The sequence below is a fragment of the Blastocystis sp. subtype 4 genome, assembly GCF_000743755.1.
Source record: "Blastocystis sp. subtype 4 strain WR1 chromosome Unknown seqid_0032, whole genome shotgun sequence".
In the NCBI taxonomy this organism is placed as follows: Eukaryota; class Bigyra; order Opalinata; family Blastocystidae; genus Blastocystis; species Blastocystis sp. subtype 4.
This window is the reverse complement of record NW_014569515.1, coordinates 15,103-39,820: the sequence shown is the minus strand read 5'-3', so window position 1 is coordinate 39,820 and position 24,718 is coordinate 15,103. Positions and strand designations below refer to the sequence as shown.

The 24,718-nt window shown below is 39.7% G+C and overlaps 16 protein-coding genes across 16 annotated transcripts; 7 read left to right on the top strand and 9 right to left on the bottom strand.

The window, feature by feature from the left end:
• Positions 1 to 18: 18 nt before the first annotated feature.
• JH06_0755 (wd40 repeat-containing protein) lies at positions 19 to 1,189 on the bottom strand (the record flags this gene model as incomplete). The annotated part of the gene is made up of 6 exons (XM_014673674.1): positions 19 to 166; positions 197 to 289; positions 320 to 440; positions 471 to 726; positions 757 to 1,081; positions 1,113 to 1,189. 6 exons carry the CDS (start codon positions 1,187 to 1,189, stop codon positions 19 to 21), a joined length of 1,020 nt encoding a protein of 339 aa, XP_014529160.1.
• Positions 1,190 to 1,290: 101 nt separating this feature from the next.
• JH06_0754 (ribosomal protein RPL32) lies at positions 1,291 to 1,759 on the bottom strand (the record flags this gene model as incomplete). Its single annotated transcript, XM_014673673.1, has 3 exons — positions 1,291 to 1,327; positions 1,360 to 1,640; positions 1,673 to 1,759. 3 exons carry the CDS (start codon positions 1,757 to 1,759, stop codon positions 1,291 to 1,293), a joined length of 405 nt encoding a protein of 134 aa, XP_014529159.1.
• Positions 1,760 to 5,077: 3,318 nt separating this feature from the next.
• On the top strand, positions 5,078 to 6,943 carry JH06_0753 (hypothetical protein; the record flags this gene model as incomplete). Its single annotated transcript, XM_014673672.1, has 6 exons — positions 5,078 to 5,107; positions 5,140 to 5,254; positions 5,289 to 5,358; positions 5,391 to 5,931; positions 5,963 to 6,033; positions 6,064 to 6,943. The coding sequence occupies 6 exons, from the start codon at positions 5,078 to 5,080 to the stop codon at positions 6,941 to 6,943; spliced, it is 1,707 nt and encodes a 568-aa protein (XP_014529158.1).
• A 271-nt stretch (positions 6,944 to 7,214) lies between these two features.
• Positions 7,215 to 9,183, top strand: JH06_0752 (hypothetical protein; the record flags this gene model as incomplete). The annotated part of the gene is given in 7 exon segments (XM_014673671.1): positions 7,215 to 7,250; positions 7,269 to 7,320; positions 7,350 to 7,875; positions 7,905 to 8,170; positions 8,201 to 8,272; positions 8,303 to 8,704; positions 8,723 to 9,183. The coding sequence occupies 7 exon segments, from the start codon at positions 7,215 to 7,217 to the stop codon at positions 9,181 to 9,183; spliced, it is 1,815 nt and encodes a 604-aa protein (XP_014529157.1).
• Positions 9,184 to 9,286: 103 nt separating this feature from the next.
• On the bottom strand, positions 9,287 to 12,053 carry JH06_0751 (putative trehalose-phosphate synthase; the record flags this gene model as incomplete). The annotated part of the gene is made up of 8 exons (XM_014673670.1): positions 9,287 to 9,461; positions 9,491 to 9,885; positions 9,917 to 10,210; positions 10,240 to 10,998; positions 11,029 to 11,340; positions 11,386 to 11,418; positions 11,449 to 11,695; positions 11,725 to 12,053. The coding sequence occupies 8 exons, from the start codon at positions 12,051 to 12,053 to the stop codon at positions 9,287 to 9,289; spliced, it is 2,544 nt and encodes an 847-aa protein (XP_014529156.1).
• A 12-nt stretch (positions 12,054 to 12,065) lies between these two features.
• Positions 12,066 to 12,512, bottom strand: JH06_0750 (hypothetical protein; the record flags this gene model as incomplete). The annotated part of the gene is made up of 4 exons (XM_014673669.1): positions 12,066 to 12,236; positions 12,267 to 12,333; positions 12,364 to 12,444; positions 12,475 to 12,512. 4 exons carry the CDS (start codon positions 12,510 to 12,512, stop codon positions 12,066 to 12,068), a joined length of 357 nt encoding a protein of 118 aa, XP_014529155.1.
• Positions 12,513 to 13,191: 679 nt separating this feature from the next.
• Positions 13,192 to 13,420, top strand: JH06_0749 (hypothetical protein; the record flags this gene model as incomplete). The annotated part of the gene is made up of 3 exons (XM_014673668.1): positions 13,192 to 13,212; positions 13,237 to 13,299; positions 13,331 to 13,420. 3 exons carry the CDS (start codon positions 13,192 to 13,194, stop codon positions 13,418 to 13,420), a joined length of 174 nt encoding a protein of 57 aa, XP_014529154.1.
• A 527-nt stretch (positions 13,421 to 13,947) lies between these two features.
• JH06_0748 (hypothetical protein) lies at positions 13,948 to 14,460 on the top strand (the record flags this gene model as incomplete). The annotated part of the gene is made up of 4 exons (XM_014673667.1): positions 13,948 to 14,088; positions 14,119 to 14,197; positions 14,230 to 14,295; positions 14,327 to 14,460. 4 exons carry the CDS (start codon positions 13,948 to 13,950, stop codon positions 14,458 to 14,460), a joined length of 420 nt encoding a protein of 139 aa, XP_014529153.1.
• A 57-nt stretch (positions 14,461 to 14,517) lies between these two features.
• JH06_0747 (hypothetical protein) lies at positions 14,518 to 15,886 on the bottom strand (the record flags this gene model as incomplete). The annotated part of the gene is made up of 9 exons (XM_014673666.1): positions 14,518 to 14,765; positions 14,798 to 14,900; positions 14,940 to 15,035; positions 15,067 to 15,328; positions 15,359 to 15,468; positions 15,500 to 15,610; positions 15,640 to 15,712; positions 15,744 to 15,789; positions 15,820 to 15,886. 9 exons carry the CDS (start codon positions 15,884 to 15,886, stop codon positions 14,518 to 14,520), a joined length of 1,116 nt encoding a protein of 371 aa, XP_014529152.1.
• Positions 15,887 to 16,200: 314 nt separating this feature from the next.
• JH06_0746 (hypothetical protein) lies at positions 16,201 to 16,923 on the bottom strand (the record flags this gene model as incomplete). Its single annotated transcript, XM_014673665.1, has 4 exons — positions 16,201 to 16,376; positions 16,416 to 16,498; positions 16,527 to 16,690; positions 16,726 to 16,923. The coding sequence occupies 4 exons, from the start codon at positions 16,921 to 16,923 to the stop codon at positions 16,201 to 16,203; spliced, it is 621 nt and encodes a 206-aa protein (XP_014529151.1).
• A 122-nt stretch (positions 16,924 to 17,045) lies between these two features.
• JH06_0745 (hypothetical protein) lies at positions 17,046 to 17,924 on the top strand (the record flags this gene model as incomplete). The annotated part of the gene is made up of 9 exons (XM_014673664.1): positions 17,046 to 17,100; positions 17,133 to 17,171; positions 17,205 to 17,234; positions 17,271 to 17,333; positions 17,365 to 17,393; positions 17,426 to 17,483; positions 17,515 to 17,578; positions 17,611 to 17,830; positions 17,862 to 17,924. The coding sequence occupies 9 exons, from the start codon at positions 17,046 to 17,048 to the stop codon at positions 17,922 to 17,924; spliced, it is 621 nt and encodes a 206-aa protein (XP_014529150.1).
• A 275-nt stretch (positions 17,925 to 18,199) lies between these two features.
• On the bottom strand, positions 18,200 to 19,528 carry JH06_0744 (chitinase domain-containing protein 1; the record flags this gene model as incomplete). The annotated part of the gene is made up of 8 exons (XM_014673663.1): positions 18,200 to 18,350; positions 18,380 to 18,515; positions 18,612 to 18,746; positions 18,777 to 18,942; positions 18,972 to 19,113; positions 19,142 to 19,214; positions 19,246 to 19,384; positions 19,418 to 19,528. The coding sequence occupies 8 exons, from the start codon at positions 19,526 to 19,528 to the stop codon at positions 18,200 to 18,202; spliced, it is 1,053 nt and encodes a 350-aa protein (XP_014529149.1).
• Positions 19,529 to 19,965: 437 nt separating this feature from the next.
• JH06_0743 (RNA polymerase II) lies at positions 19,966 to 21,458 on the bottom strand (the record flags this gene model as incomplete). Its single annotated transcript, XM_014673662.1, has 10 exons — positions 19,966 to 20,098; positions 20,129 to 20,289; positions 20,318 to 20,421; positions 20,452 to 20,782; positions 20,812 to 20,929; positions 20,960 to 21,012; positions 21,042 to 21,127; positions 21,158 to 21,242; positions 21,273 to 21,377; positions 21,408 to 21,458. The coding sequence occupies 10 exons, from the start codon at positions 21,456 to 21,458 to the stop codon at positions 19,966 to 19,968; spliced, it is 1,227 nt and encodes a 408-aa protein (XP_014529148.1).
• A 423-nt stretch (positions 21,459 to 21,881) lies between these two features.
• JH06_0742 (hypothetical protein) lies at positions 21,882 to 23,061 on the bottom strand (the record flags this gene model as incomplete). Its single annotated transcript, XM_014673661.1, has 6 exons — positions 21,882 to 22,090; positions 22,121 to 22,235; positions 22,267 to 22,467; positions 22,498 to 22,652; positions 22,685 to 22,937; positions 22,969 to 23,061. 6 exons carry the CDS (start codon positions 23,059 to 23,061, stop codon positions 21,882 to 21,884), a joined length of 1,026 nt encoding a protein of 341 aa, XP_014529147.1.
• A 381-nt stretch (positions 23,062 to 23,442) lies between these two features.
• On the top strand, positions 23,443 to 23,880 carry JH06_0741 (60S ribosomal protein; the record flags this gene model as incomplete). Its single annotated transcript, XM_014673660.1, has 3 exons — positions 23,443 to 23,466; positions 23,538 to 23,643; positions 23,675 to 23,880. The coding sequence occupies 3 exons, from the start codon at positions 23,443 to 23,445 to the stop codon at positions 23,878 to 23,880; spliced, it is 336 nt and encodes a 111-aa protein (XP_014529146.1).
• Positions 23,881 to 23,953: 73 nt separating this feature from the next.
• On the top strand, positions 23,954 to 24,718 carry JH06_0740 (zinc finger matrin-type protein 2; the record flags this gene model as incomplete). The annotated part of the gene is given in 7 exon segments (XM_014673659.1): positions 23,954 to 23,980; positions 23,993 to 24,052; positions 24,083 to 24,226; positions 24,257 to 24,368; positions 24,399 to 24,509; positions 24,539 to 24,596; positions 24,628 to 24,718. 7 exon segments carry the CDS (start codon positions 23,954 to 23,956, stop codon positions 24,716 to 24,718), a joined length of 603 nt encoding a protein of 200 aa, XP_014529145.1.

The following is a 24,718-nucleotide window of genomic DNA, read 5'->3' as shown; positions in this document are numbered from 1 at the left end:
TGTGAGAGAGAGTGACAGTCAATACTGAGTACTCCAATAATTTATGTTACCTCCATAATCACAGCTGACCACGAGAGAACCATCACAAGGAACAAATGACGCAGTTGTCACTTCTGTGTTGTGTCCCTTCAGAATCATCACAGTGTCAAAGGTTCGGATATCCACACTACATATCAATTCCCGTGGGAAAATGAACATTCGAAGACTCTTATCCTTACCAGCTGATAAGATCAAATTCTCATTTGTGGGGCAGAACTGAACACAATTCACTTTCTCTGTATGACCTGTGCTAATTGTGATTGAATCATCCATTCATTACATGCGACGAATTGACGATTTTTTCCGCAAATCCCATAAATGAACATTAGCATCTTCACTTCCTGTCAGAAGAAGACTGCTCACAGCACTACTAGTGACACTAGTTATTGGCTGATTGAGTTCTATCTATGAGAAATGAAGCAAATTATCACCTCCCAGGTCATAACTGTACTCCATGTCATTCTCAGTAATACTCCACACACGCAGGAATTTACTTTTGCCTCCGGTAATAACGTAGTTATCGTTGGCTGAAATGTCCAGATCTAGAATGCTTTCGTTCTCCTCTTTTGGAGTCGATGTGACATTGAATGTAGTTGAGAAGCGGAACACATTTCCCTGATCATCTGCAGCAATCAAAAAACGTCCGTTATGACTAATCTTCATACAGTTAAGAGCACAATTGGAAACCTACAAATGAACACAAAATAAAGCAATTACATCTTGTTGACCACTATATTGATAGTTAACACCGTTTAACTTGACAATTTTACCGTTGTTCCAAGCAGTCACAACATAGTCGTTAAATGGCATCCACACACATGCAAGAGCAGATTCGGATCGAACAAAAGCCATTCGTCGTTGATTTCGCTCATCTGGACGACCAAACTTGATTCTTCGTTTCATCACAAATCGATTTAATAGAAGGGATGCAGGTACTTGGGTCATACATACTGGAGCAGTGACATTTGAAAAATACAAGTGATTGGGCAAATACTCATTCATCTTGGCAAATGAAGAAGGGACATGTTGATAGAGCATATAACTAAAAATAAAATCCATCTGTTACAACTCACTTGACAATCTCTCTAGTTCCATCACAATACTGATTACAATAATCTGGAGCAGATCGGTAGTCACTCCGGTGATCCATATTTTATTTGAAACTACTTGGATATCCCAGAGAAAGAAAATGACAAATGTGGTGGAACAAACAACGACAAAGCGTACTACTCTTTCTCATCATGATGGAGTTTATTCTGCCTCAGCCTCAACCTTGGTTACAGCAGCACTAGCGATTAACCCACCAAAGGATCTACTTACTTTCCATTCACCACACGAATTGAAAGCTCATTAGCACGCTTCAGAATCTCGGCTCTTTTCTTGGCAGAAACGTTATGGGCAATCTGAGCACAATACGTGGTATTGTGCATCATCAGAAGCTCCAAGTCCTTTACATTGCTCACAATGAACTTGTAAAGTCCGTTGGGGAGCATGTGCTTGGTAGCAGCATTGGAGCCATAACCAATGTTGGGCATCAGAGTAGCACCTCGGAAACGACGTCTACAGCGTCCGTCAATACCCTTGGGCTTTCTCCAGTGCTGCTAAGCCCATTACTTGAAATAACAAGACTTACATTCATTCTTTTGAATTTGTCAGCTTGGAAACGAGGAAAGGATGTCAACTTCTTCTTCACAATCTTCACTTTGCGAATAGGACTCATTTCTACAAACACTGTTAGAATGTAATGGCTTGGCTCGCTGCTACGAAAGGTAGTGAACCTACAGAAAAAGAGGAATAATGATACGCTTAATGTGACCAACCAATAGAGCCGATGAGAACGGGGATTGTATAAATATCGCAGTAGTGATTTCAAGGATAAACAACTGACCTGAGGAGCTTATGATAGTTGTCAGAATAAGATGTTGAGTTCAAATTCTTCATCTATATTACCATTCATCAAAGGATGGAAATGGCATCAGTCGTGTGACAAAGTGGTATACTAAAGGACACCATATAGATGATTGTTGTAACAAGAACATAAATTTAATCGAATTGTAAGGAAAAGATAAAGCAACAATGAGAGAAGGATCGTCAACATCAAGAGGCCCACAGATCTAGAATGACACAAAAAGACGAAACAAACCTCAATCGAACAACGGATCCACGGAACACGATTAAAAGAGCAAGAAGAGGAAGAACACATCCAGAAAAACCACTAGTTAAGGACCATTGTTCAGATCTAGAGAGTAAGCGAAAATCAATGAATCAACTGCAAATACGTCACAAAATAGAGAATGAACACTTGAAGAGAGCAATCCAAGATTACACGAGTCAGTAGGTCATGGATTGTACTTGTGATTCTCTTTTCACTCCATGGATCAATATGAGAGAGAAGGTTTTGACACATTTGGACAGATTTAACAAGCGAACATCCGATAAGAGTGCAATAGAAAAATGGAATACCAGAACGATCACCTATGTGCAAGAGAGAATCAGGCAATACTTATTTCTCCAATACAATCAATCAACGGTATTCCTACAATTCCACAAACAACTAATGAAACTAAGATAAGAGCCAATGTCTTCAACAGAAACTACAATAAGAAGTTATCAGGGTTCCTACCGTAAAAACAACGATATGAGGAGAGGATTTCCAGTTAGTAGTTTCATTAACAACATGAACATGAGTGGAACTGGGATCATGATAGATAGAATGGTACATATCTTTCATCGGATCATTCTGATCATTATAATTGTTGTAGTGGGGGTGAGTTTCCAAATTGCTATTGATGACTTCGCGCACTTGTGAAAGAATATCTTGATGAGTTCCTCCAACTGTCGATAGAATGGAATAGTAACAGTCCTCAAATGACAAGACCATGTTCTGAGCCAATTCATGTGGTGACTCTTGAGAAGCAGTAGCAGACTGTTCTTGACGAATGAAATCACGAATCACATGCACATCAATATCTTCACCCATATCACGAAGAAGAAGCGGGAAATCATATAAATCAATGGCCATTTCATCGAAATAGTCGTATTTCTTAAAGTATTCTAGGATCACATCTCGAAGTACTTCTTGTACTCCCCGAATCACCTGTAATGTCTCTTCACTGCTACGACGATGGGTGATCGCAAGAGATAGAATAACATAGGTGGAAACAGAGATGCGTTTATTGTGAAGAATGGTTGTTGCCGCCTCAAGTCGCTTCTCCTTCAGAAGGGAAGAATTAAATACATACCGCCACTCACCTAACAAGAATAGAAGAAACACTACGAGGGAGGAGTAAAGTGAAGGAAAGACGAAAAAAAGATCGAAAGGATATAAGCGCAATAACAAGATTCCAAATGAGAATAATGGATTTGGAGATGTGAAAGGTCAATGCAGAAGAAACCTAGTATAACAATCCATGTGCATGACTACAATGCAGAGAATTATTACAATCAAAGAAAAATAAATAAATGGATAGTGCTGTTGGATCTCCTCAGAAACGGGGATACCTGTAGTCTTTGCCACTTCACGGAAATTCAATGATGTATAACGATTGTTCTGCATATTAGAAAAGGGGGTACACGAACAAGCAAAGGACTGTGTGGATCATTGTAATCAACAGATTGACTCTCCCCAATTGGTGCACGCCCCTTCCATATACTATTCTCAACTGCAAACAGCAGAATTACAGAACAATTAATGCTGGAATTACAACAACTAGAATATCTCCAGCAATAATACCAGGTGCAGCAGTTACATATTCCCACTTTTCATAAGAATGAAGATAGACGGTTGACGTCACTACAATACAGACAAAACGGAAATATACTATAAATACAGCATGGAAGATAGGAGAGCAGGGGGATGAGAATACATTCTACGATCCCCAAGCGTGTTGGGATAATCATCAAGCGACGACAAGCAATTTGGACCCCTTTATCCGCGATAGAATAGATGAGGACGTACGACCACAAAAGAAACAGCAACTGACACTACACAGAAACACATCTCTCCATGTTTACCCATCCTCCTAGAGAGTGAGGTATGGATAGCACGTTGACAAAGTTATCCAGTACGATAATCCTCATTTATTATACAACAGATGGAACAACCGTGGGGATATCCCAAAATTTGATTGGATTGTGAAAAGCTGACGTATTCAACGCAAGAACAAAGAGTATTCAACATGTTGTCTGTGAAAAACCTCAAAAAGGTGTTTCGAGATGCTACCGAAGCTAGCAGCATAGAATTTGTGTAAGTAGTGATGAATACCTTGTGATCTAGTCTTTCAAAGGATGGAGAGGTTGTAATGTCTACAATCAACCAAATGGATTGTGAAGAAGTGTTTTTATCTGCATTGGGACGTTGTTGGAGAGGATTTGATATTTTCGAGAACGATCCGCTCCAATATCAGATATATACATATGAAGTATGAATTGAGATTGATTCTTACTGTTAGCAATGTAATGCTATTGTTGTTTCCTGTTGTGGCAAGTACTTGATTGCAGGAATAGCAAATCATATCATTCCCATCGGGAAAGTAAAAACTATTGTAATCATCTCATTTCTTTTTTATCTTTAGGTATTCTCGTTGCGAGATGCCATTGAAGAAGAATTCCATAAATTGAATGTTGTGTAATCTAGTAGTCTACTGTTATATTTGTTTTCAACAACGTGCTTTAATAATAATCCACCAGTCGCTCAACCTTTCGGCTCTAGAAAAGTGAATTGTGTTGATTCTTCTGAAACAACCTTCTTGCATCTTTCAGATCGGATTTAGGCTCCAGATGAATGAAGAAAGTGATACTATATTCTAGATCGGGTTCAATCAGAAGAGTGGGAGTTTCATTACACGAATGCAGCACAAGGCATGATCCTTAGAAAACAAATTTGGAAAAACAAAAATGTCTTCGGTATGTTCTTAATGTAATTAGTTTCTTATCTGTAGACTTGTAAACCAAGATTCCTAGTGATTTACGTTTAGACGAACAGTACCGAACTAGACTTACAGAGTTCTATAAGCAGTACAATCCGGAGAAATTGAGCATGATTGATCAAATTTTAGCTGCATATGCCGTACTTGTGTCGTATTACATACTTATGTTCAGGGACGTGAAGATCAGTTATTCAGTGAATTGGAAGCAAGATATGGACCCGCACAGAAGCCAGCGCCTGCCGCTTCAGCTCCTAGCAAAGGTAGAGCGGCGAAGGTGGCTGCCCCACGTATGACTGTGGGTTCAAGAATATGATTTTGTAGAATCTGCTGGCAAATACTTTAGTCAGGAGAATCCAGTAATTCGAGAGATTACTCAAAGAGTCCAGACAATGTAGGACTTCGTTCGTTGGGGTAATTGAATAGCTATTCCGAAAAGATGAAACCTATTGAGGAAACCTACATGTACGACAAGTTCTACGAGACCTTGATGAACGACAACGACTTCGAAGCAAAGCCTATGGTCCTTCTGATTGGTCAATACTCTGTGGGTAAGACCTCGTTCATTCGCTACTTACTTGAATGCGATTATCAGGGTATGCGTGTAGGCCCTGAGCCTACTACTGATAAGTTTATCTCTGTTATGTACGGAGATGTGGAGCGTGTGATACCTGGTAACGCCGCTTCTGTTTCTGCCGATCTTCCATTCAATAGTCTCCAGCAATTCGGCTCTGGCTTCTTGAACCGCTTTGAAGTGGTTCAAGTCCCTTCACCAGTCCTTCAGTCGATTACTTTCATTGATACTCCTGGAGTTTTATCAGGCGAGAAGCAACGTCTAAACCGAACTTACGACTTTGCTGAAGTCATTCACTACTTCGCTGATCGCGCAGATCGTATTCTTATTCTCTTTGATGCTCACAAACTGGATATTTCGGATGAGATGAAGGCTGCTATCGAAGCTTTGCATGTAGAATGTAAGAAGGAAAGCTGACTCGTAGGGAAATGATGATAAAGTGCGGGTAGTGTTGAATAAGGCAGATGCTGTAGATAAGCAGCAGTTGATGCGAATGTAGGCCTTATTGGAAGCGGTAATGATTAGTTATGGTGCATTAATGTGGTCATTGGGCCGTGTGATTCGTAATCCAGAGGTCACTCGAGTGTATCTAGGATCCTTCTGGGATCAGCCTCTGCGGTATGATTACTTCAAGGATCTCTTTGCAGTGGAGCAGATGGATCTCTTTGCTGATCTTCGAGGTCTCCCTGCCAATAGTATGCTTCGCAAGATTAATGATTTGGTGCGTCGTGCTCATGTAAGCAAGGCCCATGCACTTCTCCTGTCGTATCTCCGTAAGCAAATTCCAAAGATGTTTGGAAAGCAAAAGAAGCAACAGGAACTGATTGATAACATGTCTGACATCTTCCATATGATTCAAACTGAATATCGTCTCCCTTCAAGTGACTTCCCTCCTATGGACCGTTTTGTTGAGGTGGTGGCTAATATGGACTTTAGTACCTTCCCCAAGTTCAAGCCTGAACTCTTCGATGCTCTTGATGAGGTCTTGGCCCATGATATCCCTGAGATTATGAGTATGCTTCCTAAGCCTCAGGATGATGCAGGTGCTGAGACAGAGCCTGAGAATCCCTTTGCTGAGATAGAGCTGCAGAAGGGAACAGCTACATGGCGTGTGACATCAGCACATAAGGCTGAGTGTGACAATGTGTTCGCTACGCTCAAGCAGATTAATGGAAAGGCCTCTGGAAGCGCTGTGAAGGCAGTATTGATGAAGACGGATCTGGATATGACGGATCTTCGTAAGATCTGGGAACTTGCTGATATTGATGCTGATGGTAAGATGGATGCTGGTGAATTCGCTGTTGCCATGTGGCTTGCCAATGAGAAGATGGCTGGAAAGCCTCTCCCTGATACTCTCCCGGAAGATTTAATTCCTCCGAGCAAGAGAAGTACTCATGTTTTCTGAGGTCATTAGCTATTCTTCTATGTATATGATTGCAGTGCATTGTTTGTTTGCAGCACAACAAGATGAATCACTACCTTGTCTTGTTGGTTGTTTCTATTCTAGCAATTTCTATGAGGTGGGTTCTTGGAGCTAATAGGGACAATCTGAAAGACAGGCAAGAGTTCTTATCCCAGAATGGTAATTCAGTTCTTCTTAGGAAGGAGTCATCGTTCTACATGTATGAAATGAGAAACGGTGTGAATTGAAGGGTTGGTACAATTCAAGAAGTAAAATGGAATATTCCAACGGAAAAGGTTTTGAGATATTTGTTAGTAATGATATTTAGGTAGTTGAGTCCTTTCCACCCATGAAACCGATTCGGCAGATGTTTCGAATAGGTATTGGTTATTTTAACGGTGAAGTATAGGTGAAACTATGGATAGGGAGAAGAGTATAGAGACGAATGTGTCTGAACTCAAGGATACTGCTTCCATAGTTGAGTTTGAACAGAAAAACAATGATCTTGTGGGAAGAGCTCCTACAAGTATCAGGATTCCAACTAACACAATGAAACAGCCTATGATTCTAACGGCTTTTCCTCAGACTACTCCCCCTTCAACAAATCAACCAATCCCTTCAACAAATCAACCAATCCCTTCAAATCCTTTCCAGGTTACTCAGCAAGTATTGAAAGAAGAAGAGAAAGTAGAAGAAGGAACAGAGAAGGTGGAAGATGGAATAGAGCAGGAGGAAGAAGGAGAGGCTATGGTAGAAGAAGGAGAGGAGCAAGAGGAGGAACAGGAAGGAGATCAAGAACAAGTGGGACAGGATGACGAACAAGAGCAAGTGAAGCAGGATGAGGAACAAACTTCAGATCAAGAGCAGGCTCCAGAACAGGATACTGATGCCGACAACTACACGCAACAACCGCGTAAATCAGTACGACGTAACAAGTTATCATGTTATCATTCCTTTCACATAGATTTTCTTCCAAACAATCTCCATCGAAATCAAAACAGCCAGTTGTAAAGATTCTCGTTCTCCCTCAACAGTCGGAACAAGCCATTGCAGAGCAACAGCGTCGATTTGATCACTTTCTCGAAGAGATGAAGGATCGACAAATCACTCTTCAAAAGGACAATCGAATCGTCATCTACAAAATTCATAAGGAATCAGGACTTGGAAATATGATTCGAGGATACCTTACGGCTCTTGTTGTCGGTATGATGACAAATCGAGCGATTCAAGGTACATTTGAGGTTCATTCGTGATTATCAGTAAAGACTCCTCGAAACTTCTATTTTCGATTCTTTTTCGAGCCTTTTCCATTTTTAGGAGTCAGACCTACTAGTTAGAGTGTAATGTCGAAATGACCAGTAGATTCAATTTACCACAATTTCACAACATGGGAGTATTTCCCGAATAAGAACAACATTGCGAGGTTGCAGTCCACACCTCTCGACAAGTGGTGGAAGGAATCAGCAGTAATCCTTACAACATATTCGGATATCACTTCTCGTTTTCTTCGTACAGACTTCTACCGAGAACGTCTCGTCGAATGGGGAATCATTCCAGACCTCAACGGGAAAATGCAGCATGCTCGTCAGGGTTCGTTGTTCCGTGCTGCAATTCTCCCATTGATCGTATCACCACAGCCGTATCTCTGTCAAGTGGTGAACAAACATATTAAAATCCTTCGTCAGAAGAAGATAATTGGCATTCAAATGCGATTAGGTGGTCAGAAGGCAAACTATAACGAGAAGTTGTTTCTAGGTCCTAAAAGTATTGCTGTATTTCTAGAGAAGGTAGAGCGATGCATTCAGCAGAAGGGATGGAAGCGAGAAGAAGTCTATGTGTTTGTCTCAACTGACTCAACATATGCTCTGAATGAGGTGAAGAAGGCTCTAAATACCCCTGCTTATAAGATGGTGTATTCTGTTTCAGAGTACATGATTGGACACAGCGCCTTAGGCAAAACACTCATATATGGAGACAAACAGCGAGATTCATTCATGAATCGAGCTATTCTGGATCTGTTATTGCTTAAAGAGAGTGATTTCTTAATCTATAGTCAAGGGAGTAGTTATGGATTGATTGCCTACGAGTTACAGCAAGCATATCGATATCCTGTAAATGCTACCGCCTTTTTGAAGAAGCAGGGATTAACATGTTCTGTGTTTCATCCGCGTGAACAGGTTGGAGAAGCGACTTTTGTATCTAAGTATCGAAAGAAGGGTAAAAAGACAAGTGTTCTTAAGTGAGTGTACCATTTACGTGACTCTGTTTATTCTAAACAATGATATGGGGAGAAGGATGTCCAGAAGAACATTAATCTTGTATTGGATATGAACAAACAAGGAAATGTTACGCTGATATTGACTGATTCTTAGGATCCGTAAGTAACGAAAAGAGATGATAATTCTCTTGTACTGAATCCGTGAAATATTGAGCACGACTTGGTTTCTGTCCAACTGTACAGGTAATAACTTCTGGTTCAATATCGTCAGTACATGAAGAATGGAACACGTTTTGGACATCTCTACAATTCATATTCTCATCTTCAACTACCCAAACATTGGCTCATCAACACTACTATCACCCATACAGAAGATCATATCAGGATCTGAATTATGTTGCTCTCGATACTGAGTAAGAAGAGTTTTAACAATTGCGCCACGAGTGCCTAAGAACGATCGTACTTCTACCACACCAACATCATGAACCACCTTCACTGAAACATCGTGTAATAATTCTTGAAGCTCACAAACCAATTTATCGGCCATTTGTTTTCCAAGATCAGGATCACAGTACTGGTAATGATAACGCACCACATAGTTATCATGATAGAGAGTGCTACCATTAGTCTGAAACACATATTCTTGACACAAAGCAAGAATCTCCTTTCCATAAGGAAGGACCTTCTTTCTGTATTCAGGGGATGGAGTCCATTCCATCATACCAGGCTAATTGTAACTTCTTCATTCATATCCCTACATAACGAACTTTCAAGCCATTCACAGCAATTAAGCCTAGATTATGGAACGATCCAAGAGTCTTCTCCATAACCATACTACCACTGCTACTAATCACCCAGACCTGATTCTTTGGATCGTCACAGAGATGTTGAAGTACACGAGACATTGACACATTGGGAGGACGTTGTAAAACACCCTGGAAATCATCTTTGAGGTCACGATTAAATCCTTCTTTGGATTGAAGTGTACCACCATAATCCAAAATGAAGAAACGAGATGAAGTCTTTCGGTAGATCTCATGAACCCACGCATGCTACAATATTACGCAGCTACATCACTTACGTCCAGATGCTGAGTTATGGAATTCACATCATCATCTGTCAGAACTGTGCTCCCTGGAGTACGTGAAATTTGAATTGCCTCTTCAGATGCACTATCTAGAAGATTCTGTATTACTTGTGATGACCATAAACGCTTTTCTCGTTTCATGATACTGTCCAGATCTCGTGTTTGACGAAGTCGCATCTCACTATCACCCATCTCCACAGCCTTCTCCAATTGGCTCACAATACTATCAATATCCCATGGATTTACACTCAGTGCTCCATTCAAGAACTCGTGAGCGTTCGCAAACTCACTCATAATCACGATTCCTCCTGCCTCCTTACGAGCCATCAAGAATTCTTGGGGGTGCAAATTCAGACCTTGAGCAAGGGAAGTATTTAGATAAATCCGGGCCACTCTCCACAGTGCCATACGCTGTTGAATTGAGAAATAGGAACCAGTAAGCATCTGGAGATCCACACTGCCTGGGAACTCCTTGTTGCAAGCTTCTGCTGCATCGCAGATCTGTGTCTCATACAACTTTTGAGTCCTAGCAACCAGACTGCGTTGTCGGAAACACACTTGAACGAGAACCAAATGATTACGATATCCGGGAAACTCTCGTAGAAGTCGGTGGAAGCCTTGGATCTTATAACGAATTGCATTCGTTTGATAGAGCTCGTCCACACCTGCAACCACGATCTTCTTCTCATATTTTCTGAGATAGTCCTCATAATATTCTTGGACAGAGGGACTATGAAGGATCGATTCTGTGTACTAGATATTACAGAGAGAGATAATCACCACTTGAGCATCCAATCCAACATGTGAGATATAAACACAGACACTACGTGAACCCCATTGAAGAGATACGTTGCTATTGCGCTGAACTCCTTCACTCACACCGAGATGACGGCAACAAGAGGAAATCAAGTGACGAGCACTACTGTACGTATGTGTACCAATCAAATCACTTGCTAAGACTCCTCGCAGAATCGATGTACGAAGAGGTAATTGACGGAATATCTCATAGGATGGAAAAGGAAGATGAAGGAAGAAGATTATCTTAATGTGAATATGAGAGACACTCACATCTTGAGGTTCATCATCATCATCTCCCTAGCTATCAACGTCTTCATATTCACATACACCATCATAATCTACTATGGGATCCTGACTACTCATTGCATAAAGTCGCTAGACTTTAGTCATTCTCTCTATTTATACCATCATTCTCTCATCATCCATATCATCTTCCAAATTATCCACAAATGTAGGACCTGGGCTGAAGAGAGATTCGTGATCACATTCATCCGAACTTACTGAGTCGGTGGGAGAACGAGGTGTTGTTGAATAGGTCGAGAAGGGAGACATTGCGAAGTCGTTGGTAGGTGATAGAACAGATGCTGACGAGGCAATAGATCCTCCGGTGTAAAGATTCGGAATTTGAGAAGATGGTTGATCATTGGATTGTCTACATATCAGAGGAAGAATAAGACATACGATCGATTCATATTAGCAAGATACAACCGTAAATCACGAGGAAGAAGCATCAGATGATATCCATTGACCCAAATGATAGGAGTTTTATCAATAACCTTCAGATACTTACAATAACGAAGTATTTCTTGAGCAAAGAGGTTATTCACACGTCGATATGCATTCTGATAAGCAATATTCTCAGCCGTGTTCTTCTGCCAACTGAATTTAGTCTCTGCATCATCATACACCATCGTACATCCATGAAGCATGGGAGATAGAATGGATTTACAATAACCATTGTAGTAAAAATGATTCAGTTCTGTATCCAGGAAGATTGGCAGACAATGCATTTTGAATAGTTGCTATGGAGAAGAAACAAGACTGTATCCTACCTCTTTAATCTGAATCATATCGGATGCAGTGTACTGTTCGTTCTGGTTGAAAATGTTGTTGGTTCGGAGATACGTCAAGGCACCACACCACCATACGCTATTTTGATCTGAAAGATTTTGTTCCGAGAATAGATACATATTCTACACTTCACAAGTCTATCTTTTAGATACTTCGTAATCCCATGTGATGTCCCATTCACCTCCTTTTTTCCGATTGATAATGACTGGTAAGCGATATCTATCTTTTATTCTCATCTTCCACTGTTACGCAACGATAATCACGGTTTGTTTCGATGAAGGAACAGATTTAGCTACTGAGAAAACGGGACAAGAACCAAATGCACTCGTTCTTTCAATAAGTACTCTAGAACACATTTACTTCGCTTTTAAGGGTTCTGAGCTGGAAGCACGTTTCATAGTGTTCTGGACTTCTGCATCTGTGTCATCTCGTGAGTAGGTTCCATAGATGTCAGATACTACAACACTCTTGCGCTATACAATGAATCCATATTCTAGGATTCTACCGAAGTGAGTAAAAGTGAATGGGAACTTTTACGAGGGGACTCCCAAGACTCAAAGACTCCACCGCTACAACGCAAATATCTATTATCATGAAGTGATTTTCTGAATCCCACTTGTAGTTGATTTTCACATTTAGAGGTAAAGATATTGGATCGCTCTTCCAAATAGGATATCTACCAATAATGTCCTCTACCATCCTTAATACTCTTGTGGGCTTGTATACATCTCTATAGAGCTAGCAGGAGAAAAATAGCCAAGTTGAGCAAGCGATCCCGAAAGACGGATGTTTACTCCATGAGGAACATCTGCCCGCACTTGGAATCTGACTGTTGTCACATTCCTTCCATTTGGAGCCATTGTGGAAGAGAAAAGTGGATAAACATGGTTTCCCCAACATGTCATTTTGGATCCTTTTGACTCCATTCAGCTGAAAATACGATTTGGAACAAGAGATTGGAGTTTGGCCAATAGCGGTCTGTTTCAAATGGTGTATGTTCTTATGTGAGAAACAAATAGTAATCACAATTTATACCTCCAAACAACCGTTTTTAATAGACACTAATAATCATTCCTCATGGAAGTGGAAGTTTGGGATGTCGAATATCAACTTATGGAATAGCCATCCGATGTTCCAGTTTCTGAAACATCCAAGGAACCATTTGAATTAGCACATACCATATCTGTATGTGGTTATTTGATTTTTCCAATCCTAGTTACACAAAGGACCTATTTCATGTGTTAAATACTCCTCTGATGGTGATTATCTAGCGATCGCAAGTATTGGTTTAGTATCTAGTTATTGACACGTAGCAGCAGATAAGAGTATTGCAGTATATCAGACAAGCGATTATACTTGTTGTCACCGATTTGAAGGTCATGACGAAGGAGTGAATGCTGTCTCTTGGTCTCCTACTTCAAATTATCTCGTATCGTGCTCTGACGATAAAACAATTCGAGTATGGGATGTGAAGCAAGTTCTTATCATGGTTGTTGTTTAAGAATAGGGTAAACTAGTTCGGGTAATAACAGATCTTTCTCATTTTCCTACTTGTATTGCAGTCAATCCTCGGGGAACGATTGTCGCTTGTAGCTGTGTGGATAACCACATCTATTTCTTTTCTCTCTTCACACGCTCTCTGTTGAAGACAATATATGCACATTCAAATACAATCACCAGTATTTCATTCAATACGGATGGTTCGTGGCTAGTTAGTTCATCAGTTGACGGATATTGGTAGGTTTGATTTCTTGGACTCATCCAAGTCGGATATGGGATTGTGAAAGTGGTAACTGCATAAAGACGAAGCATCCGACTCATGACACAACACCAATGTCATTGTGTCTGGTTGTTGTGATTTGTAGCATTTCGGCTTCCTTTTCGCCAAATGATAAATATGTTCTCCTTTCCTATCTGAAGAAGGGGTTAGCTGTCTGGTGTCTTGAGCACGATCGGATTGAGCAGCTAGAATATGTTATATCGTTTCATAGTGTTGAGTCTTAGGATCATCATGTGGTGGATCAGTACATATGCAATTCACTCTTTTATAATATTGGAGCAAACTATTTGTTGACTGGATCAGGTATATATGTTGACGGAAGATCTGATGAATAGAAAATGGCAAGATTGTGTTATATGCTATTGAAGGGAAGAATGTGTTTGAGCTTTCCTGTTGTGATGGTACTATTTTTTTTGCTGAAGTTGATTCTAGAAGTTGTATTGTGTGTTGATTATTCTCGAACTACGGGAGATATTGCAGCTGGAACTATGGGTGAAAGAAATGAAGTATTAGTTATGAAGCGGCGTAGTTTGTGTGTTTCTTGCAAAGCACAAGAAATGGATTGATGCATCGTTCCATGAACATATAGTTGATCCGATAGTAGTAAATACTCAATTGATGTGTTATAAAAGGGTAAATTGAATGACATAGTTGTAACAAACACTAGATAAGGTAGCATTACAATCCTCTAAGATTTGCTCCGCTTCATTTCCTTCAGACAATCCAAACTCCTTCATTAGCTTCGCAGCCATAATAGCAGCTCGTCTCTTTCTCTCAGCATCGGGCAATCCCTTTGCTTGGACTTTTGTTGCCTGGCATTCTTGCATCAACTTGGCGAAGTTGTCAAATTCTTCTTCTTCTTTGGACTTTGCTAGATAATCAACAGTACAAATCCAACCTTACGGGGAGGAGGTAAAGAGGCTGTCATTCTGGCTTCTACTTCATTCACACGCTTTTCCTCCTCTTCTTTGAGCTTTGCTTCTGGGTCAATTCCCTTTATCTGATTCTAGTAATCAGCCCAATCTTACAGACCAACACAAAACACTTTGTGTGTCTTCCAATCTTTCACTTGACAGTCACGAGAACAATAACGTGCTGTTCTGCAACGACTGCACAAAAACAGAACGATATTATCTTTGGACTATTTACTTATTTCATTCTTCCAGAAATACCTTTGATTTATGGCAATAGGCACATCGCTCCAATTCATCTGCATTCACGATTATTTTCTCTTCAACTACACGCTCGGTTGTTCGTCTCTGCGTTGTATCCATGTTATTCCACATCACACATTCCATATCTTCAACAACACGAGCTACTCCTTCCTTATCTTGACTCTTCCAACTGTAGTGAGGAATTAGAAGGTTTGCCGGAATCATTTCATAACAATTATCGATACACCAATTCTTGATGTTTTGCATATTTCTCTCAGATCTATAGGTCAAGAAAAGAAGAAAAGACAACATAGAATTCTGGATATCGCTGAATGAACACACAACCAACTTCAATTCCATCCTGTCTTTTACTAAATCCACAGCTTCATTCCACCTCTTTATTATACTCAAAGCCGATGTCTATTCATTAGAGTTCGGCAACAAGGCACACATCCACAGATCGACATACAAAAATCACACCCTGACATGCTTCATGGATTATTCCACCGAGATTTTCTTTCGTTAACTGAGAATTGTCTCCTTCAACAAAACACAACTCGATCTACATTAAAGACCGATACAATATTTTACTTTGGCTTTGTAGTACTTGGTGAACACGTCCACAATAGAGAGATGAAGCACTAACGATCCAAGAGTCTCAATTCTAGAAGTTCACTAACTGTAATAACATGTACTTATCTGGTTTTGAAGTATAATCAAACTCAAAATATCGACTTAGACCTGACCATTATGTCGTTTCTTTAAGAGTACCTTGAAACAATGTCTTCTTTCCACTCTTAGGCAGTCCTAAGATTACAATTCGCGGTAGCATGTCCATTGACTTCAGTTATGTAGTTTGCGCCATTTGATACGAAAGTGAGAAATATGGACTAATTATACTTGAATACTTGTGGCATTCCGAAACATTCAATTCATCTTTCCATTCATAATTGGAATATCACAGGTTTAAATGGAAGCTGATAAGTGTGGTTCGAAAGATTGATGTTACTAGCCAATTGGTACTATGTTTGAAACTATCTCTATCATTGTATGTATTTGATTCACAACGATATCGAATAGTCTTTTATCTATCCTTGTCCGCATTGTGCTGTTTACAGAAGAAAACTACTTCTCTACAAGAAACAATTCATCTCAAGTCTCAGGATCCCCCTCTTTGACAGCAGAAGTATTTTCTTGCTCTTTAGCAAGTTGCTTCTTCATTCTCTGTCGTTTCCGTTTATTCTTTTTAGCTTTGGTTTTCTTCTTTGCATTTTGTAGTTCTTTACGTCGTTTAATGATGTTGTTCACCATTTTTGCTTTGCGAAGATCTTTCCATGAATCTCACTCAATATTTCATACTCTGCAACCTCTCGATATCACTTGAGAGGCATATCCGACAATAGATGTGGATTGAATTTCCTTTCTCTCCATAGGAATCACTTTCGCGAAGCTTTTCTACTTTAGTTTTAGATCTGTACCATTCTAATCCGCTCTCTTCTGAACTAAAGGTGACAGAATTCATGCAGACACACAAAATTTTGTCAAAATACATCTCAAGTAATCCATTAACAGAGGTGGGATTCTCACAGATGATAATACATGCAGTATCATCAAGCCAATCAATATTTTGAACACTAGCATTCTACAAGGTTCGAAAGACAGAAAATAAGATCGTACTTGGAAATACGCCTTGATGTCGTCCGTTGCCAACGGATGAAGACAAGGTTTAGTGCATTTACCACACTCTCCCTCAGGACTTCCAATCAATAGAATACAATTGGAAACGACAGATCCTGGTTGAGTGTACTCTCTCCCAGTCAGAAGGACAAGCCGACTCTCTTCATCAAGACCTCCCAAGTCTGTTTCCTCTTCCATGACAATTCAAGTGAGTTCCAGAAATGGGTGTGATTTTAGTTCTATCACAAAAAGGAAGTGAGAAGTCTTCCCTTTCGTTAGTTTCTTTTTACTTGTCACGGCAACTCCAAGAGTCATTAGACATGGCTGATATGCACTATGATCAGTATGGTACCCCGTTGGGGTATTCATCACGTGGTATCGATTCAGATTTAACCATTAATGAATAGAAAAGCTTCCAGTTGGTTATTCAAATCGGACAATGTCAAGTATGGTCTATTATATCTTATATTAACCTTTAGGTTCCAGATATAATACGTCTGCCATGGGAAGTACTTGAATTGTAAACAGAATTGCTAAGCGTGTAGATAGTAGCCAAAACCGTGCTTTGCATCAACAAGGAATGGGAGTGTGGAGTTCATCCGTTGGTGGTATATTGAATTTGAATATCTTTATTATTAGATCGGGGTATGGCTATGAGCGCTGGTGATGTACCTTTAGGGTTGTTGATATCATTTTGTAGGATATGGATGGAGGGTATACGTATGGAACGATACAATCAGGCCGTGGGAATGTGCAGTGTATGATAGATGGTAGGTGGTTGAGTTCTAGCATATGTACGAGGAAGTCAAAAGGGCAGTGATTTAGATTCCAAAGGAATGAACACACCACAATCGTAGTACGTATTTTTCAAAGTGTTAATTGAAGTCGACCAACCGTTCCTATGGGTTCAAACAGTTATATCCCCAAATTAGCGAGTGCCGATCGAATCTCAGATGAAATGAAAGAGAAACAGATCTTCTATAAGTTGTATGCTGGTGTTGCTTTTGGTCGTGTGGACCCTGTTCAGAATTTTAATTATGTTTTGTCTCCTAATTATTCCTTCCCTTCTCCAAAGGTGTCTGTAAATCATATTCATACTTTCAGTGTATCCATTAGTTTTGCTCATTGATTTGCAGACATCTTTGCTTTTGTACATCTTTTATTCGATGCCTCGGGATGTTTTACAGGTAGAGGAATAGTGACGAGATCATGAATAGTTGTTAGCTGCACAGGAGCTTTATTCGCGGGAATTTGTCTATCACAAATCGAAGAAGATATGGTACAGAAAGGAAAAGACATCCGCTAATTATGCTGTGATTAACTGTGGAGAAGTATTTGTGCCAAGTAGCTGGTCATTTACGACATGTAGTGAGGTATTTAAAATCAATGAACTCTTATCTGTGAATGAACTCAATGAATTCATTAAGAAGATACCAAAGTGGGTTGTTTGTTCCTTTTTAACAAACAATGGAAATTACAATAGATCATAAAAATAGTCGAGTCCTTGACCCAATTCCCAGATTGAAATACCACACTGAAGTTGTTTGGCCAGGTTAATTCTTTCTTGGATGAACTGAAGCGATGGATAATAAATGGAGTGAAGTTTACTCTCCTTATCAAGATATCTACTTGATATTCTTCATCTCAGACCTACTTGGTGACATGCTCCTTAGCTTTAGCATTGTATTTAATAGTCACTGAGTATTTCTTTAATACATCTATATACTGGGTCCCTGTCACTGCTTCGGACGAGTCGTATCCGTAGAACGGAATTCCCAATAAGACATGCTCTAGAGAATCTCTCCGACTCTCCTTATTTCCAATATTCAAGTAATTCTTCACAGTATTCTTATAGAAGTGTGATCAAGGAGTCAACAATGACATACGAAAGGATATCTCAATAGGAGCATTTGGTCCACTTCGTCCTTGATGGACACTATAATCGTAGGTCATCAGAATCACATAATCCACCAAATCATTCAGCTGGGTCATAAACATAACGTTTTGCTTCATTACAGATACTACCCATCATGGAAAAAAGTCAGAAATACAGCTCTGGGGATGAACAACAAGAATCATTTCCTTTTCTTCAATCGTTTCTCGGAGATCGTACAGAATAGGTAGAATACTGTCTGCGAATCCAAGTTCAAAGACAAAACCATCAAATTGATACTGATTTAAACTATCAGCAATAACTGAGCTCAGAGAGGATAGATCCTATCCTTCAACATTTCTAAAGCATTTACATTCCATTCGAACTTTTCTGCTTCCCATACATATCGAGGAACGATGAGAGGACAGTGATCCACGCATTTGGATTTGATACTTTGAATCCAGTCCTGATCCACATCCTGATCTCCTGCAACATAAATAGATCCAGCGGAATTCCTAAATAAGATATAACAGGCACTTATACCTGCGAATTTGGAACCAACAAGGACTAATATGTGTAAACTTGTTGTAGAAGGTCTTTACAATATCATATCCATCTGGAATGTGATAGATATAACAAGGAACTACGACCATTCCATGGAGTAACAAATCCGAGGACTGGAATATCTCCTGATGCTTTAAATTTTGTATCTTGGAAATAGCGGTTGTTTTCAGAGAGAATAGAAGCTTGGGTGACGATATCACTAACCAGACCCCGTTTAACGACCTATCTAATACCAATACACAACTAATGACATACGGATTGCGTAGAGAGTGTACCAGCATTCGACTCAGAGTCTAACACAATAGCATCGTTTTCTTGGTTGCTTAACACACAAACAAGTATGAAAAGGAAATAAGAAGGAAGCATTTTAACACTACTCTAATCCAAAAGAGTTCTTTTCCTCTTTTCCCGTTTCTGTTCTTCCGACAACCTATATTTTATCCTCCAATGATGCACTAACTCTTTATTCACATCCTTTCCACGATCTCTATCTCTATCTCGATTTGTTCGTTTCAGTCGAGATGATTCGTCAGGGATGGTTTCTCCTGGAGGAGAGCAATCTGATTCGGTGTTATCCGATAACAAGTCTTCCAAATCAGGATCCATTGCTGGTGGAGTGGAAGTAGTGACAGGCGGAATTGGAGAGGATGCAGGTGAGATTGACGGGACAACGGAATTTGAAGTGACAGATGAAGTTGTAGAGGCAGTTGACTCGTTAGAAAAGCCCTCAATTCCACGTACAGGATAGTTCTTTGATGACATAGGTCCCATGAATGTGAAACAAGCATAAATCCAACTCTCACTTACAAACTTATATTGTGGGTATTTCGTGTACTAGAGAGAATGAAATCAAGCATATATACATTCATAGTCAAATCTGTTTTATCTCCTTTAGATACAATATGAGAGACTGATTCAGATAATACATCAGCAATTCTACTTATTATCATTATTATAGTGTGATACTTCCCACCTAATTGACGAACTTTCTCATGCAATTCATGGTTAATGGGATTAGCCAATTCATCATGTAGAGATCCATCGAAGAAGATCATTCTCCCTTTCAATACACTGGATCGAATATGGTTAATCACCTCTCCTGTCGAATGAGTTACTTTGGTAGCATCCTACAGAATAATCTCAACCCATTCATACCATTTCATGAACTAGATTATAGAATTCACGATGAATTAAAATGAGAGTATTGAGAATTGTATCCATATCGGCACCATTGACAATTTTCCCAACTGCATTGAACACTATCTATGATATAGGATTAAAAGGATTACTCTCAAGGCGACGTTGAGTTTCATCTGTAATCTGATGTAGAAGGAGACGATTGATGCAATTCCGATAATAGCGCCAAAACTCGAATCGCGGAATCATGATAACATTGCGTTGGTCCTTCCAGACACAAACATTATCATCTACAGAGACTCCCATTGTATCATATCCTGGTAACACGAACTGCATGTTTTTGGAAGATGGTTCTGCGTTAGTAAACCCCAACTTCTCAATATTCTCTGGAATATCATTTCGAGCGATGATTCGATTTCCAAAGAGAGTTCCATGGGGATCGATCAATCGGACAACTTCAACGGCATATTCACGAATACCATTCTATGTTTTGGGTGAATCCAAGTTAATACTGTGTAAACTGACAGATCAAAATACTTGGTGAGTTCGGTTAGAACAGGAACTATATGAGGTCGAAGCATCACTACCAATTCTGTTGGACGGTCATTATGGATAAAATGAATCAGGTTTCTATGTATTAGTACAATTGCAAACGATAACACGTCTGGAATGCCAAATTTGGTTGCTTCAATACAATGAAGGTCATCTGTTTGCTACAGTAAATGAAATAAGCCAACCTTACCTCCATAAGAGTATTATCCAAATCAAACACTAAGCCAAGTTTATGATTTCTTAAAAGACGGTTTTGGATATTCAAACGTTCACTTTCTACAGATCGTCAACCAATCGTTATTGTACCATAGTAATCCTTTTGGAGGTATTGAACACATCCATCATAGGTTATAATTTGTTTATATAATTGAAGTTTTGCGTTATCAACAAGCTAGTCGTGATTTTGTCCACTTATAGTTACTCCCAGGCAATTAAGACAGATGTTATTCATAACAATTGCATGGAAACATTGTTTTATCGTTGCCACAGGAGCTTCTTGTTCTGTTCCATCAACTTCCTGTTCTCCCTATTCATTAGTTCAGTACATCATTAGTACTCGACAGAGAATTGTTGCAATGGTTCCCGCAATTGGTGATCGTAAAGGCATACGAAAGTCTTTGCTTACAATGAAGCACCCGATTTCTTCATTTTGGTAGACTTCACTGCCTTCATTTTTTGTCCATATGCATGTTCCTCTGAATCTCATATTCTTTTCAACTGTACTTCCTATCAACCGTGATACTAACTTCTCGTTCTGAGTTCATGAAAATGATAGATAATTGGGAACAATTATATTGTTTGTGGCAAGTAAGTATTTGGAAGTGGATGTATTGTATGGTGGTATAGAAAAAAATGTTGATATGGAATTTGAATGGAGGTTATGTTGATGGAGTGGGTACCTGCCATTCAGAGTTATCATCTAACTGCTTTCTTCTAGTATAATCCCAAAAAACAATCGGAGATAAGGATAGGTGAACTATCTCAAGCGCAAGAGAACTAGAAAGAGAGGAAACGCGCAAATATGTTCCTTTTAACAGTGATTGAGAAGTGACTGATAGTAGCTTAATTTGCCACCCATCTTCTCATACAATGGAAGCATGTTTTCTTGTAAGATCATTGCCTTCATTGTATTCTGAAGAAGCATAATGGATGACAGCATTCCAGTACCACCAGGGACAGGAGTGATGTTGCCAGCTATGTTGCAGCAGGTGTCAACATCCACACTTCCAAAAACCTCATCTACATATCATTACTGTTTCCTTCTCTTACCACTCGTAGCTGTAGAGGCATATGTTGTCCCGATATCAATAATTGTACATTCTGGTTTCAGATACTCTCCCTTGATCTTCATAGGAGAGCCCTGAGTGGAAATCACATAATCTGACTACACATTACTGTTATATCATTCCACCTACATCTTTCAGTGCATCAGGAGTAATATCCGATGTACTATGAGATAGTTGACATGTAACATCCTTGTGTGTCAGAAGCAGAGCAATGGGAAGACCAACACTATTGCTTCGTCCAATGACCGTTGCTTTCTTTTTCTCCAGCGGTAGCTTGTAGGATTCAATGAAACACAACGTAGCTAGAGCTGAAGTAGGAAGATTGACCATCTATCGATCAGTTCGACGCTTCTCAAGTACGTTAAAGTAGTGAATATCATCAGCCTTGCCAAGATCTGTGGCTCGTCGCTTGTTCTCGCCAAGTTTCAAAAGACGGCCTTCATTAGTATTGCAACATCCATCAACATCCTTGAGAGGACTAATGGTGGAAAGAATGGCTTCTTGGTTAATGGTCGCTATGCATCACATCATTACTAACAATTCATACAGGGAAGAGGACACTTCACTACAATTCCATGGATTGAACGGTCCTTATTCAACTGACGGATCTTCTCCTGAACCTCTTCGGTTTTGCAGGAGGCATCAAAGGTGTAGTCATGGAGATCCACTCCACAACGAAGCGCAAGTTTTCTTTTCTTTTCAATAAATCGTTCGGCGTCAGCATTATAGCCGAAACGTAACACAGCTAATCCAGGGACAACACCCGTTTCCTGTTTGATATGATGAAGACGAAGGGCAGTCTACCCAGGAATACACTCTTTCCATGCCTACCTTTTCAATCTGCTTCTCATTGATTCTCCAACCATCAAGAATTCGGGTAGAATACATACAACGCGCAAGTTTCTGAGTTCTCAAAATGGACATACTAACAAATAAAACAAATAATGAAGTATCACCAGCAACTGATGGTCATTGCTTGTCTTCGTCCAGTTTCCACGTTTTGATAGATTGCTCTTATTTTCTTTCAGGAAACATACAAGACTCATAGAAGTTTGTAGAAGCGATCAATATGAGATACTCTTCACTTTCGTATCATTGTTAGTCTAACCTTGTCAACCCTTGTAATACCCAAAAAAGGGTACTAATAAATAATACCTCCTGTTCAATTGACTTTTCTAATGTTTCAAACAATGAATCGATAAATCAGTAATAGCAGATCGAAAATACATCAATTCATTTATGCCCCAACCCTTCAAGTTTTCATTTCCTGTCACAGAAAAGAGGTCCTTTGCATCAAGAAATACCATGCCTGCTGCCACCAAGGGTTCTGTAGGGAATATGACCACGTTGTTTGTTGTTTTTATGAGTGTTGAGCATCGTCACTAATCGGTGGTTTTTAGAAGAAGAATAATGATTCTATCAACAACAAGCTCCAGCTCGTTGCCAGAAGTGGAAAGTTCCAGCTCGGATACAAATCAGTTCTGAAGTGCGTCCGCAGTGGAAAGGGTGAGGCAACAGAATGATTTATAATATCTAGCGAAGCTGATTCTCGTTGCTAATAACTGCTCTCCTCTGAGAAAGTCCGAGCTCGAGTATTATGCTATGCTCTCCAAGACTACCGTTCACCATTATCAGGGAAGCTGTATGGATCTTGGTACTGCTTGTGGAAAGTACTTTGGAGTCTCTGCTGTTACGATTACCGATGCTGGTGATTCGGATATTCTCCGTGCCTTCGAGAACTAAGGATGCAGGTTCCAACACCTCTTTCATTTGGCTTGTTTGTTCGAACAACATTCTTTGCTCTTCCTTGTGACAAATGAGTGTAGAGAGAAAAAGGAGGAAAGTAACGAAATAGACGAAGGATTCCGTCGAAACAACCCAATTGTCTGCGGAAAACGCAACGTCTCTAAAACGAGTATTAAATGGTTCTAGTTGTTATGAATAGACGGGAAATCCTGTGCCACCAGTTGTTGAAGAGAAGAAGAAGAAGAATGGAACTACCTATATAAGCCCAGATGGAAAGGAGATTACCTTTGTTCAGGCTCGTGAGCGTAAACTGGATTTAGATCGTGATGTCGGGAAAATGCGAGTTGATGTGTCAAAGGAATCTGATCTCTAGATTATCATGGACTCGACGAAGGAAAGTGAATTGGGTGGTTATTGGTGTGATGTGTGCAAATGCAGTTTAAAAGATAACAAATCGTGGCTGGATCATATCAATGGTCGTAAACGTAGCTGTTCAGTATGTAAATGATATATAGATCAACAGCATCTTGGTCATCTCGTTCGAGTGGAACAGGTTGATGTAAGTGCTGTTAAAGAGAAGCTAAAATCATTAAAGAGCGGAAAGACAAAGGTTTCGGCTCGAGAATGTACCAGAGGTGTGTGATTCGTGATGTAGTGTATTTGAGGGAGAAACAGGAACGTCTCGAAAGGGAACAAAAGGAAAAAGAAAAGGCGTTGGTTTAGACTCTTGTGTTTTAGATGTAGAATGGAGAAAGAGGAAGAAGAAGATGAAGAAACCAAACATATGAAGGAGGTGATGGGTTTTGGAGGATTTGGTTCAACAAAGAAAAAGTAA